Source organism: Diabrotica virgifera, chromosome 5 (genome assembly GCF_917563875.1).
Source record: "Diabrotica virgifera virgifera chromosome 5, PGI_DIABVI_V3a".
Classification (NCBI taxonomy): Eukaryota; Metazoa; Arthropoda; class Insecta; order Coleoptera; family Chrysomelidae; genus Diabrotica; species Diabrotica virgifera.
Window position 1 is genome coordinate 255,013,197 of NC_065447.1, and position 14,719 is coordinate 255,027,915.

General features: G+C 33.9%; 1 protein-coding gene across 1 annotated transcript in view; it reads left to right on the forward strand.

Annotated features, from left to right (window-relative positions):
* LOC114326117 (transferrin) overlaps positions 1-13,239 on the forward strand; it is a 48,530-nt gene extending 35,291 nt beyond the window's left edge. The window contains exons 6-10 of the mRNA XM_050651139.1: positions 1,226-1,517; positions 5,548-5,708; positions 8,816-9,071; positions 10,059-10,459; positions 12,501-13,239. Coding sequence (XP_050507096.1) covers positions 1,226-1,517; positions 5,548-5,708; positions 8,816-9,071; positions 10,059-10,459; positions 12,501-12,940 — 1,550 coding nt within the window. The 3' untranslated portion in view covers positions 12,941-13,239. The remainder of the gene's footprint in view (positions 1-1,225; positions 1,518-5,547; positions 5,709-8,815; positions 9,072-10,058; positions 10,460-12,500) is intronic.
* Positions 13,240-14,719: the final 1,480 nt, after the last annotated feature.

The following is a 14,719-nucleotide window of genomic DNA, read 5'->3' on the forward strand; positions in this document are numbered from 1 at the left end:
TAATTGGAAATTATAAATTTTACAATAACAATAATATTCTATCACTATGAAAAAATCATGGTATAAAATATCTCAAATTTTTCGCATTTTTATTGCGTATCTGTAAATATTTAATTCTAGACCATTTTACTTGATTACTTTAGTCTTTTACTATTAATATCTACTTCAAAATTAACATGTGTATCCTTAAATAGGTTAAAATTTAGAATTTCGTTCTGATTTAATTCAGTTACGGATTTAGGCTTGTATGATGCTTTGGCATATCATATCAAGGTTATCCATTGGTCTGGAGCATATACGACTTAATGTTTTTTCCGTTTTTTTTATAAGGGCATGCATTGAATCACGCTCGTTTTGTGAATGTGCTATTTCGAAAAATACATATGTAATGTTAATATTCCACTGTTTCACTATATAGAAGTATGTAGCAACAACTATTCTATGTTTATTTTGTCCACCGCAACTATAAGAATGGAAAAAAGTCTTTAAATCCTTTTTTTATTTTCATTTCGATAAATTGACTTATGAGATACACCATATGTTTAAATACTTAATAAATTAAACATACGTGCAACAAAGTTGTAACTCATTTAACAACCTTGTTAATCGTCAAGTATAAAAAAAGTAAATATTTAACATAGGGAGTATCCAGTGTTACTGCCTTTTTCACGCTAAAATGGCACACGTAAGTTAAAATACAACTTTTTTCAATGGACTATTAGCCAAACTATTGAGAATTAAACTACGTCATTTATATTGACGTGTGCGCAATTTTTTGCTGAACTCGCCTGTGTTAAAATCTGAAAAAAAGTCTAACTTGAGTTACAACCTTGTTCGATGGGGGTGTCGAATTGTAGATTGCCTTTCTAAAATAGTTTTAATTTAATCTCTCTAATGTTCGATTACAAATTAATTTTGATAAAATCGACATCACCGCGCTAAAAACTCTGATAAGGACTGCATTGCCTATGTTCCCTATACTGTAAAGTCAAGGTGGGACGGACTATAGTCCCTTTATACCCACAAAGGAAGATTGTTATCACGGTGAAAAACAGGTCGTGGATGCAATTATAGATCCCCTCGTCGACTAATTCACTACCCTGTTTTGCTTTATATTTACATCTTAAAAGCACCAAACGATAACAAATTGAATATTATTTCCTGCCTCTTTTGACTAACCATTATTTTTTTGTGTATTATTTGATTATACTTCATTTGTTTTTAGAGAGAAAATATACAAATCTTTGCGATCTTTGTGGCGATCCCGAAAAATGTTCAATGGATGATAAATATTGGGGACGAAGAGGATCCCTATACTGTCTCACAGATGGAGCCGGAGATATCAGTTGGGCTCGTTTGGACGATGTCAGACCTCATTTCGGATTGGTTCCTGGATCTCCAGAAGCATCAGCAGACGGATACTATTTCTTATGTCCCAACGATTCTATAATGCCTCTAAACAGTACAAATCCTTGCGTTTGGGTTGTTAAACCATGGCCAGTTGTAGCAACTAGAAGGTTAGTTTTTAACAAATAAGTTTCCTTATTAACTTTGAACGTCGTCTTGGTCTCTTGATGCCTGTTGGATACCACAGTGTCATTCTAGTGGACCATCTATTATCAGTTCTTTGCTTGGAGTTGCATGTCTTGTTTTATATGTGCTAAGAGGCATATATCATCAGCGTAATCTAGATCTTCCAGTCTGCCAGATATGATGACAACAGGTGAACATGGAGACTCCTAGAACGGAGACCAAGGAGGACTACAAGAAGCATGGGAAGACCTCAAAAGAAATGGGTAGATGACATAAGAGTAGTGGCAAGCAAATAGTGGATTGGATTGATGGCAATATAGATAAAACATATGGCAAGACAGATAAGGATGAAAGCAATTGAAAGACACCTATATCAAGGAGTAAATGGGAAATGGTTGACAAAGAATAATTCATAGTAATCTAGAAATTTGACTTATCAAATATTAAACATTTTACTGATGACTATCATGCTATACGTATCAGGCTTACAATTGCATAAATTTTTTATTTTTTTTTTATTTATTAAATACCAATAAGGTGCTTATGAACATTACAATCTGATCAAATAAAATGATCAATGAGTACCTAACTTATTTCTAACCTAAATTACTATAAAAACTTAAGACTATTAGTCCAGAAACCGAAGCTTTTCACCTCGCAATTTTTAAAGAATGGATCGATTTGCTTGAAAATTTGTGAATAAGTAGAGGATAGTCCAAGGATCAAAATCTATATTATGCCGAAAGGCGCTTTTACCTTGGGAGTTGTTGCCAACCCAGCTTGGGGGTGGAAATTTTTATTATATTTTGACCGCAAAAGTTGATAAAAAACATTTGCTTTAAGCAAAAAATGTTCTATACATTCTTTTGATAAAATTAATAGTTTTCGATTTATTTGCTATCGAAAGTGTTAGTTTTATATCGAAAAAATCAATGTTTTTCGATATTATACTCATTTACAATTTACTAAATTTTTGCCGTAGAAAAATTTTTTCAAACCAAGTTCTTTAGAATTAAATAACCTACAATTTCATATTTAAACATTTTTTTGTATCTCTGATGCTAATCTTTATATTCTTAAGGAAATGGCTTTTTTTACCAAACTACAAAAATTTGTTATTCGCTTTTAACTGCAGTTTTTTTAAAAACTAATCATTCTAAGCCAGTCAAACTTCTGAAATCTATTAATAATACATAAATAAAGAAGAGTAAATAAGGCCAATCACTAAAAACACCGCTAACTTACATTATTATGCTTCCAATTGGATTTATCCTTTTTTTCAAAAAAATATATTGATTTTTTAACCGTAAGTTTATATTTTTTATCCTAGAAAGTTTGGTAAAAAAAGCATTTTATAGTTTTTTACAAGATCTATAAGGCTGTTAAAATTAAATCCTTTTAAATCCTCAGTCGCAAAAAGAGGTGACTTTAAAAGGATTGGTAAAGGTGGTTTTTGCATGTTATTACAATTTTTAATTGTCAATATCTTACTCAATTTTTGCCGTAGACAAAATTCTTGCAAACCAAGTTCTTGGAAATTAAACAGACTACAATTTTATATTTCAATATCTTTTTGTATCTCTGATGCTAATCTCTCTATTCTGAAGAAAAGGGCATTTTTTACCAAACTACAAAAATTCGTTATTCGCTTTTAACTCCATTTTTTTTAAACGAATCATTCTAAGCCGGTCAAACCTCTAGAACCTATTAATAATACATACATAAATAAAGAAGATTAAATAAGGTCAATGACTAATTTTAATTAGGGTAGTAATTAGGGGGAAGTTTCCGATCACTTTTTCGCTGAAAAAAATAGGGACTGACATTCTTTTTATTATAAGTCACTTAATTTTTGAGCTAGAGACTATTTTTTTTATTTCTGGAGATAGATATTTTTAAATACTTTAAATGAGTTTAAAGGAGTTATCCTCGAAAAATGCATAGTTTTCTCGTCTTTTGACTTTGAAACTACAATATTTAGCATTTGAAAAAGAAGAGGTAACATATAATAAAGACTAGCTCGATTACTATTGGTCTTAAAGAAACTTAAAGAAAACGGTTTTGTTTATTTTTTCAAAAGGTATATTTTTGTTAAGTAAAGTTGTTTTGATAAAACGAAAACTTTTTGAGTTATTGGCGGAAAACTGATTAAAAACATTGATTTTTTCGATATAAAACTAACACTTTCGATAGCGAATAAATCGAAAACAATTAATTTTATCAAAAAAAATGCATAGAACGTTTTTTGCTTAGAATGAATGTTTTTACCAACTTTTAAGGTCAAAATAAAATACAAAATTTCCACCCCCGAGATGGGGTGGCAACCACCCCATGATAAAAGCGCCTTTCGGCCTCATATATATTTTGATCCTTGGACTATCCACTACTTATTCTCAAATTTTCAAAAACCGACACGGACGGCGATTCTTTTGTTTTTAGCATGTACTTAATTTCAGTATCGAGTTACCAAGAGAACACACGAGTACACTGAGAAAAGTCTCACACATTTCTGGCGTGTATCAATAAAATCTTAGTTGCACTGAGAAAAAGGTTGCATGCAGGGCCGGCTTTTGTTGACATTCTTAATATGGTGGAATTATTTTTGATTTACAAAAGGTTGCAAACACAACACAAAGTAATGGTGAGAATTATATTGATTAAAACCATGGATAAAATACCTTTTTATCCTGATTTTAGCATTGAAAGACCAATAATAAAATATATTATAGTGGCGTGACATTCACTAATTGAAAAAGAAGGACTTATATTCTTTTTGGCTTATATTGATACAACGATACAAAATATAATTTGTTGTTTTCACCAATTTTGAAAAAATGTGAACAAGTATATTTTTTGGGATTGAAAATACGCTTAAACCATCCCCTGTTCTTTTCTGGCAGCCACGAAATATAGGTACCTACATGAAAACCCTCGTCGTTTCGCAGCCATTCCAACAGTAAATAAACCACTTAACTATGTACACACGAATAAATACTACACTAATAAACTAATACACTATACAAAAATAAAATAAAAACTAAACTTAAAACCTAGAAAAAAGTCTATACAAAATATTACGAGCTACAAACTGATACAAAAACAAAATACTAACGCCAAGCCAAGCCAAACAAACAACAAACGCCGATCCTGTACAAGACAAACGTCACCAAAATTATTTGCTATTGAGGAAAATTGAGAAATGGCCGATCTCGGACATGCGCATAAAAATTTTGTTCATAGATAATCCGTTCGTGTCGGTTCTTGTGGTAGATATGTATTCTTTGGCTTAACTAACTCGAAGGGTTTCTTCCTCTTGAATCCTCTAGCTAGATCCGTGTTGTCGAGGAGCTGGATGGCGGCCTCAACATTGGCATGTTGAAGAAGTCGTTGTTCGTGACTCTTGACAAATTTTTCTATGGTCTTGTTAACAGTATCCATGTCTAGGTCCCTATGGAAGTCACTGTTCCTATAGTACCATGGAGCGTTGACAATGTTCCTTAGCACTTTGTTTTGGAATCGTTGAATGATGTTTAAATTAGTATTACTAGCGCAGCCCCATCGCTGGATGCCATATGTCCATATAGGTTTTATAATCTGTTTATACAAAAGTATTTTATTGTAGATCGAGAGAGTGGATTGTTTTCCCAATAGCCAGTACATTTTTTTATACTTCATGTTAAGCTGTTCTCGTTTCTTTTTAACATGGGCTCTCCAGCGTAGCCTAGCTCCAAAGTGTAATACCGAAATATTTTGCGGTATTGGCGTATGGTATCTGAGTATTATTTACGTTAACAGGAATGTGTTGTTTTTTCTTGTTTGTAAAATTTATATGCACTGACTTCATTTCGTTTAATTTAATTCGCCAGCGTTTAGTCCACTTGTTAAGTCTGTTAATAGAGATTTGTAGTTTTCTTGCTGCTTCTTCATGGTCTTCACCTACGGCTAAGACGGCAGAAGTTTTTATTGACTTTATTTCTTTGGGTTATCATTTTAATTTTTTTATAAATATTTTAGGACGGTAGCAGACGACATTCAAAAAATAGTAAGTCCCTTATCACACAGTGACAGAATTTCGTGGAGATACAGTTTACTGATGCTTCTTGAAACGGCTTATACAACGTTTTACAAGCTGCCAAACATCGATCCTATCGAGACCTATTTGGACCACGCAACAGGTAAATATACTTAATTGGTTTAAAGAAATGAGAAGTCCCAGATCAGTAAATCTGAAACCCCGCTTGGTACGAATTTCTGGTTACATCCTTAATCTCCGCATTTTACAGTTTATAAGGCAAGGAGACGACGAATAAAGAAGATGAAAGGGACTCTACAATTTGCAGTCACATTATATCTACTGGTCTAGGAAAAAATTCCAATGAAAGTTGGTTCCGTGTACTCACAATCTGAGTAAACTGAAAAATCAAAGACAGCTTATGTTTCATTTCGGTTCAGAGATGATCAATCATCCCCTTACGTATGTTTCAGTCTCCCCAGACCTCATAAGAATGGCTACATGATCACCTCTGGAGGCGGAATAGGCTCTGGAGATTGGAATTCCAATGCTTGTTTTGTTATGTCTGTGTCTGGTTTCCGCAGAGTATGGCCCACCCATTTCCATCTTCTCCTTCTTATTTCTTTATGTATTGGTTCTTGCTTCGTTTTTTTTTTCATAAGTCCAAGTTTGTGATTCTGTTGGGCCAAAATATTCTTAGAATTATTCGTAAGCAGTTATTGATGAAGGATTGAATCTTTCCAGTGTTGTGTTTTGTTATTCTCCAAGTTTGTGATCCGTATAATAGTACTGCCTTTACATTGCTATTAAAGATTTTTACTTTGGTGTCCAGTTTTATCTCATTTAGATTTCCATATATTATTTAACATATAGTATGCTGTCTGTGCTTTGTCAATTCGTGTCTGGATATCCTCCTCTGCTCCTCCTGTCGTGTTAAGTAAACCAAACTCTCTATTTAAGCCGAATTATAAAAATAATTCGGGTATCGAACGCGGTAGCGACATCTATTTAATTTGTTTAATTTCTTCTAAGGAGTACGATGCCTTGCCATCTACACACCGAGAGAAAACAATTCTTGACATAAAGAAACTTTATTAATATTTAAGAAATATTGACTTATATTGCCTAAGAAATATATCTTTGTATGTAAGATATAATTTTCTAAAATATTTCAAATAAATTCTACTATAGCCAAAGAAATATAGTTTAAATATGATTAAACTATTACTTTCTGGCAAACTTCAAACCCATTTATCAGAAAGAAATTACACTTGATGTTAATTAATTTTATTAGTCATAAAAATATATTTTCTACACATTACAAAACTATTCTTTCTGAGCAATAATATTTCTTAGTAAGGAATATTATTATTTTACTATTAATAATTAATGTATTTAATGTTAAGAAATATATTTCGCAGAGATAAACGTATATTTAGAGTTAAGTTAATATTTCTTGAAAATAAAGTGATATTACATACGGCGAAATAAATCATTGTGTTAAGGTAAAATCATTATTTATTAATAAAACAAGATATAAAACGTTATTATTACATACAAATATTTTCTCCACTCTTAAACCACTGGCTTCTACACAACAATAAAAGAATGAAGAGGCAAATCCAACTTTCTCAAATTTTCCTTCTTTTGTTAATAGCACTTTGTATATCAGCAATTCACTAAAACAAAATCGTTATGTAGAAAGAGTAAACTTACTTTAATAAATTTTTTTTATAAGGATATACCTAGATATTTATTTTGACAAATTTAGGAAATACAAAAAAAAAAAACAAATACACGGCCCCACATAAGAACTATTAATACTAATAATAATAAATCATATTTAGTTCAAACATGGCATTATTTAACCTACACATTTTTGTTTATTTTTTTCTTTTTGTTAATGAAATATTAATTATTTATCTGTATAATATTAAGTCACACAATAAACATTGTTTAGCTAAAACAAGAGGGAAAATACAACCAATGTAAAACATTGAAACAGACATAATATGTAATTTTCTTAATTTTTATAATCTAAAAGAGACAGCATACCTAATCATTAAGAAATTTTATTACGGGAAAGTATTATTAGTTTACATCTAAGTCATTTAATAAATATTAACTAATTCACGGTTTTCGGCAATAACATTTCTTAACCATAAACATATATTTCTTTTAAACTAACTGATTTCTTTATCTCAAATAAATTAACAGAAAACATCTTCAGCGTTGTACCCGCCATGTTTGATATAGCGTTGTATTGTATATTTTTATAGAAGACGATACATTCAAGAAACCTATTATAGTTGATACATAAGTGTACACATTTTTAAAAAGATACTTACATGTATGAAGTTCTACCGTTTCTGGAAGGCCCCGCAGTTGGTTAATAACTCCTTTCTTAATATTGTTCTGAAGCTATATATTATATCATTCTGTCCCAGCTTTAAATTGTGGCATATTTCCCAGTTAGAATAATAAGATCCTTTATTTCAGAGTCATCCATCATTATACCTAAAAAGCATATAAAGATACTATTATGTTTCTTTTTTAACCATTCGGATACGCAACAATATTATTATTACATCTTAAATTACTCAATTTACTTTTATTAAATACCTATATATGTACGTACCTTGACAATATCCGTTAATTTTTAAGGAACACCAATAAATCCAAAATCCATCTATATGAACATGAACATATCACGCCATCTTGACAAACACTGACGACTAAATCATAATTAGTTAATCTGCGCAATTCTTTTGTGGAAGAAAATCTATTTGCAAGTAACATTTCGGCATTAATGACAAAGTTTTTATTTTATAACCACAGTTACTACAGAGGGTATTTCTGAAGAATTATTTCTTGTGGTTTAAAATATTTATTTGATTGCAAGAAAATTTCTTGTTGACAAATATAAATATGGATTAACTTAACATTATATTTCTTATACTGCAAAATATTCGTAGTTTTCAATTTGAGAAATAAAAACTTTAGGATAAGAAAATTAAATGTAACCATTAATGCATTTCTTAGTATTGAAGAAATTATCTGTAAGAAATTATTGAGTTGTGTTTAAAAAACTCGTTTCTTTATATGTGAACCGGTATGTTTAAGTGAATAGGATATGTTAACTTATAAGAAATATTGCTCAAAGAAATCGGTGTTTTAGGAGAAAAGAAATTGTTCTCTCGGTGCATTCTTCGTTTGTATATTTTTTTACCAACTTGCAAACTACTAACTTGCTCTCTCTTAATCTTTTAGGTTATCTTAGTGCCAATAGCTTCTCAGGCTGCCATCCCCCACGTACTATAACAATCTGCACAACTTCCATTAAAGAACATGCAAAGTGTTCCTGGATGCGAGAATCGGCCTCAGTGTATGGTATTGAACCGGATTTGGAGTGTGTTAAAGCAGATAACAAGACTCACTGTATGTGGGCTTTAAACAACAACAATCACAACCAATACATTGCTGATGTCGTTATCGTACCGACGGATCTAGTTCATCAAGCACAAACGTAAGTTCTATTATATTATAATGTATTGTCATTTTAATATCTTCGTCTTCTTCTTCTTTTAATAAGGCTATGTCCTGTTTTTCTGTTACGGAGTCCGGTTTTCTATACTGCGATCCGGAGCTCCAGCTCTCTTTTGGGTCTTTCTATGGGTCGCTTGGTGTTGGACTTGTGTGTCTTCGCCCATTTCGCCATACGTTCAGGGTCCATCCGAACTACGTGGTCTCTCCACATGCGCCGTCGCGCTCTTGTTTTTGAACACCTAGCTCTCTTAATGTATTCTCTCCAACACCTAGCTCTCTTCGTTTCGTATTCTATTTCTGTATAGAGTGTGATAGATTCTCTATAGAGTGTGATACCTCTTGTGGATCTTAGGGTTTTTATCTCTATTGTTGTCATTATTTGTTTGGTCTTTGTTGTCTCGGCTCTTGTCTTAGCTGCGTTACCATCCATTGGGTTTCCTCTGTGGATAGTGTCAGGTATTCTTTTCGACGGTTATTTTAAATTTTTGTGGAAGGCGTTGTAAGTCATCTTTGTTTTCGACTATTAAGATTGCATTATCTGCGTAGCAAAGTATTCACATGGTTCGGTTACCCATTTTGTATATCTGTATACATTTGAACCATTTTGTATGTACCATACCTGTACCATTTTGTATATATGTTTTGTTACCTATATTTCTGACGTATGTTTTTATTTTCAAGGATAGTGAGCACGTCCTTCAATCGTATTCTGTCGAATGCCTGTTTCAGATCTATAAAGCATGTGAACATGGGCTTGTCGAATTCTATTGATTTCTCAACTAATTGTCGCATGATGAAAATAGCGTCTATTGTAGATCTGTTTGGGCAATTTTAATATCATTATTTGTCTTAACTATTATTTAACTGAAACTGCACTCAGCAAGACAGTAGAGCGAGTCATCCAAACCAAACTTCACTCAGAGATTTTTTGAAGGTTTTGATATAGTTCTTTTTCTTTTGTTTGTAGAAAGTATAATCTTACAACACTCTTCTACGAAACCGTCTTGGACAATGAAAAATACATCACCGTAGCAGCAACAACAAGCAAAACAAAAATGACCAGTATGGAAGACGTAAGAGGCAAGAAAATTTGCTTCCCTGTCTACGATGGTGTTGCTTGGAATACCGTAAAGAACGTTTTGTTCAACAAATCTGTTATCCACAACTGCCCATTGGATAAAGAAATGGCTAACTTCTTTGGACCTAGTTGTACACCTGGTGTTCCTAAGCGAAGTGGTTTTGAAAAGCTGGAAGAGTTATGTCAAGGTGATACTTTTGATGGAGAACTTGGAGCCCTACATTGCTTGGCTAGTGGAAAGGGAGATGTGGCTTTCGTGTCCCAAAATTCTATTTCTAAATTTATGGCAGGTTTGTAGATTACAATAATTATTAGAAAAACCTAGATTAGAGATTTAAAATTTATTTATGGATGAGTAATTACACAAAAAATTGTATTGTACTTTTTGCCTTGAAATTGTTGTGATATTCAATCAACGATGTTATAAAAAAATAAAATTTTATTCTTAAAATTAAACGACATCTTGCGCCATCTTCTACTCCATAGACAAACTAAGTTAGACATGTTTATAGAAAGTCAATAAATACAAAATCTAAATTGTAATATTCCCGTATGATGTCCCAAAGAAGTTGAAGAACACAATTATTTTATTGTATACTTTTTAATCGCATAGTCCTCTTAATAATTATTATTAACCTAGAGAAACAAAATGCCATATTTATAATTATCACGGGAAACAAGAAACAAGTGAAAAGTCAAACCAGCTTTACAATTTTTGCCCCCTTATTTGTGTCCACCTAACGGACAACACGCGTAGTAAAGTATCCCGTACAAACCTTATGGAAATTAGATCCCAGTGGATTTCGTTCATACCATAGACTTTGGGAAAATACTCTTTGAAGCATCCTGATAAAAAGTTCTCATGGGCACAACTCAATCGTATGAAGGATTTTCAAGATATAAGATTTACTGGGTTTTCCAATTCCCTGAGTTACTGGTTATCTGGCAACATGTAGAAGTTTGGATCAAGGAAAAGTACTAGTAGTCTAGGATTTTTTCCTGGCTATCCAATGGCGACCTTTACTTTGACCTTGACCTTCAACGGACGTCATCTTCTAGAGTTTCGAGGATTTTCGGCATTAAATTGATATAAACAGATTACTCATGAGTTTTTGGGATCGCTAAACACGAATATGCTATCAGAATTGACCTCCGGAGGACGTGGTGGCTAGGGCTACTGCAAGGGACGTCATCTGCTAGAGTTTCGATGGTTTTCGGCATTTAATTGATGCAAATGAATTACAGGAGGGTTTTTTGAGGTCGCTAAACACGAATATGCCACCATAACCGACTCCCGGAGCACCTGGTTTCCAAGGTCAATGAAAGGTGCTCCTGGAGTTTCGAGGGTCTTTGGTACTACATTAATGCAAACGGATTAGTTATAGGTTTTTGGGGTTGCTAAACACGAATGCGTGATCAGCACAGACACAGGAGCACCTGGTGCCCAAGACAGGTTATCTTCTGGAGTTTCGAAGAAATCAAATGGAGGAATCAAATGGATTACTCTTAGGTTTTTAACTCCAGAAGATAACCTGTCTTAGGTAACAGGTGCTCCTGTGTCTGTGCTGATCATGCATTCGTGTTTAGCAACCCCAAAAACCTATAACTAATCCGTTTGCATTAATGTAGTACCAAAGACCCTCGAAACTCCAGGAGCGCCTTTCATTGACCTTGGAAACCAGGTGCTCCGGGAGTCCGTTATGGTGGCATATTCGTGTTTAGCGACTTCAAAAAACCCTCCAGTAATTCATTTGAATCAATTAAATGCCGAAAACCATCGAAACTCTAGCAGATGACGTCCCTTGCAGTAGCCCTAGCCACCACGTCCTCCGGGGGTCAATTCTGATGGCATATTCGTGTTTAGCGATCCCAAAAACTCATAAGTAATCTGTTTATATCAATTTGATGCCGAAAATCCTCGAAACTCTAGAAGATGACGTCCGTTGAAGGTCAAGGTCAAAGTAACGGTCGCCATTGGATAGCCAGGGAAAAATCCTAGACTACTAGTACTTTTCCTTGATCCAAACTTCTACATGTTGCCAGATAACCAGTAACTCAGGGAATTGGAAAACCCAGTAAATCTTATAATTTTCCGAGTTTGTGCCTCTATATCTTGAAAATCCTTCATACGATTGAGTTGTGCCCATGAGACTTTTTATCAGGATGATTCAAAGAGTATTTTCCCAAATTATGAACAAAATCCACTGGGACCTAATTTTCATAAGGTTTGTGCGGAGTACTTTTAAAAAATCGGCTTCACTTATTTTTCACCAGTTCTATTATTACTAGGTACATCTATTGCTTATGTTTAAACAAATCTTTCCGTTTCAGCCTACCATGCAAACGAAGTAGTCCAGATACAAGCGAGTTGCATAAACAAAACATCAGCGTGCCACCTGAGTTGGGCGCCTGTTGGTCAAGCCATGGTAAGGGGCAACGCTACAGAACTCTGGAAGAAAGACACCCTAGATGTTTTCCTACAACTAGACGAACTTTTCGGGAAAAACTACAAATCTACGACGAATGCGTTTACTATGTTCGGAAGATATGACGACGAACATGACTTACTGTTCCACGATGTGACAGAGAAGTTGAGAACTGTACCGACCCTTAAAGAAAACGATCCAATGCCGTTTGTGTACGAAACCTCTTTAAATAGTGACCGTCAATGTTTGATGTCTGGTTCGAGTAATAGTAGATTTACATTTTCATTGTTTTTATTTGTGACTTGTTTATATTTAGTTTATTCCGTTAAGAATGTTTTACTGTGAGTCGACAATGGCAGCGCATTGGGCACTATAGATAATACAAGTTTACAAGAAAGGCGAGCGTCTGTTCGTTTTGCGATTGTTTTATATTCCTGTTTGAATACATTGGATTATTTTAAAACTAACCTTCTTGCTTTAATCCTATGTAGATTAAATAATACGACATCTTTGTATGTAGATAAAGAATCAAAATGTAGTCTTATCAAAATCTTCTACTAGTGCACAATGACGCTGTTGTTATATTCAACTGATTACTACTGTGATATATGATCTGAATGTAAAAATAAAGTGTTTTAAGTATACATTTTTAGCTATTTATTTTCAATAATTTCCTACTAATTGAGAATCGGGATACATCCCTGTCTAACTGCACGTAGTATTTTTATGTGATCTGTTTTTTCTCCGTTAATTTTCATTTATACGATCTGACTCCAGTAGAGTTCTGAAATTATTCTGAGGTATTTGTCATCCAAGTCTGCTTCTTTTACACTGTTAATCATCTTTTGGTGATGAACTCTGTCAAATGCCTTTTCATAGTCGATCAAGCACGCGTATACGTCGCAGTTAACGTCCCTGCATCTTTGAATCGGGACCTGTACTCCAAAAAGTGACTCTCTGGTACCCACTGCATTAATGAACCCCAACTGCCTGTCCGATATTTGTTCCTAGCACTTCTTATGAAATCTTCCATGGTTGACTCTAAGAAACAGTTTCAATATATGGCTCATTAGGCTGATTGTTCGATATTCTTCTCTCTTTTTTGCCCCCTGTTTTCTAGGTGTCGCTATAAATTCTGATGTGGGATGGGCAAAAATGGACTGGGAAAGAGAAATGAGAATGGCGACCGTCTAGTGGAGTTCTGTGCAGAACAACATCTTACAATTACAAACACGTTATATCAACATCATCCACGGAGATTATACACATGGCGCAGCCCATATGGACGAACAAGGAATCAAATAGACTACATCCTCATAAGATCAAGATGGAAGTCGTCGTCCATCAACAGTAAAGCAGACTGTGGAAGCGATCATCAACTTCTGGTATTGAACGTTCGACTTCGTTTTAAAGTCCCCAAAAGAAGACCCCAGAGAAAAGTCATGTCTCTAAGTCCATCAAAAATCAATGACTTCCAACAAAACCTAGAAGATGCTCTTTCTTTAGACTAAGTAGATAGTGACCCTGAGAGCACTTGGATCTATCTCAAAGATAAGATAATCGAGGCTGCAAAAGACTGTGAGGCAGCGGTTTCCACTGGCCGTCAGCCATGGATATCCGATAATACGTGGACTGTGATTCAACGCAGAAAAGAACATAAAACTAGATACGGAACAAACGACGAATACAGAACGTTATCGAGAGAAATCAGAAAACAGTACCGCAAATATAAAGCTGACTACATCTCTCAAATATGCAAAGAGATAGAGCAACATGGCTGTCGAAATGAACCGAGGGACTTATTCCAGAAGATCAAACTCCTTACCAGAGAATTTAAACCTCAAACGTGGTCTGTAATAGATAAGGAAAGTAATTTAAAGACCGATACTGATGAAATATTGGAAACATGGCGAAATTACTGTGGCGAGCTATATAAAAATAACGAGGTATCAGCAGAAAATCAGTGGCCTTCTGACTACCCTAGAGAACCTACTGTCTTACTCGCTAAAGTCAAAGATGCAATTAAATCACTAAAGAGACATAAATCCCCAGGTATTGATTCAATACCATGTGAAATACTACAGTTACTAGGTGACAAAGGATTCCATATCATCCATTCTATCT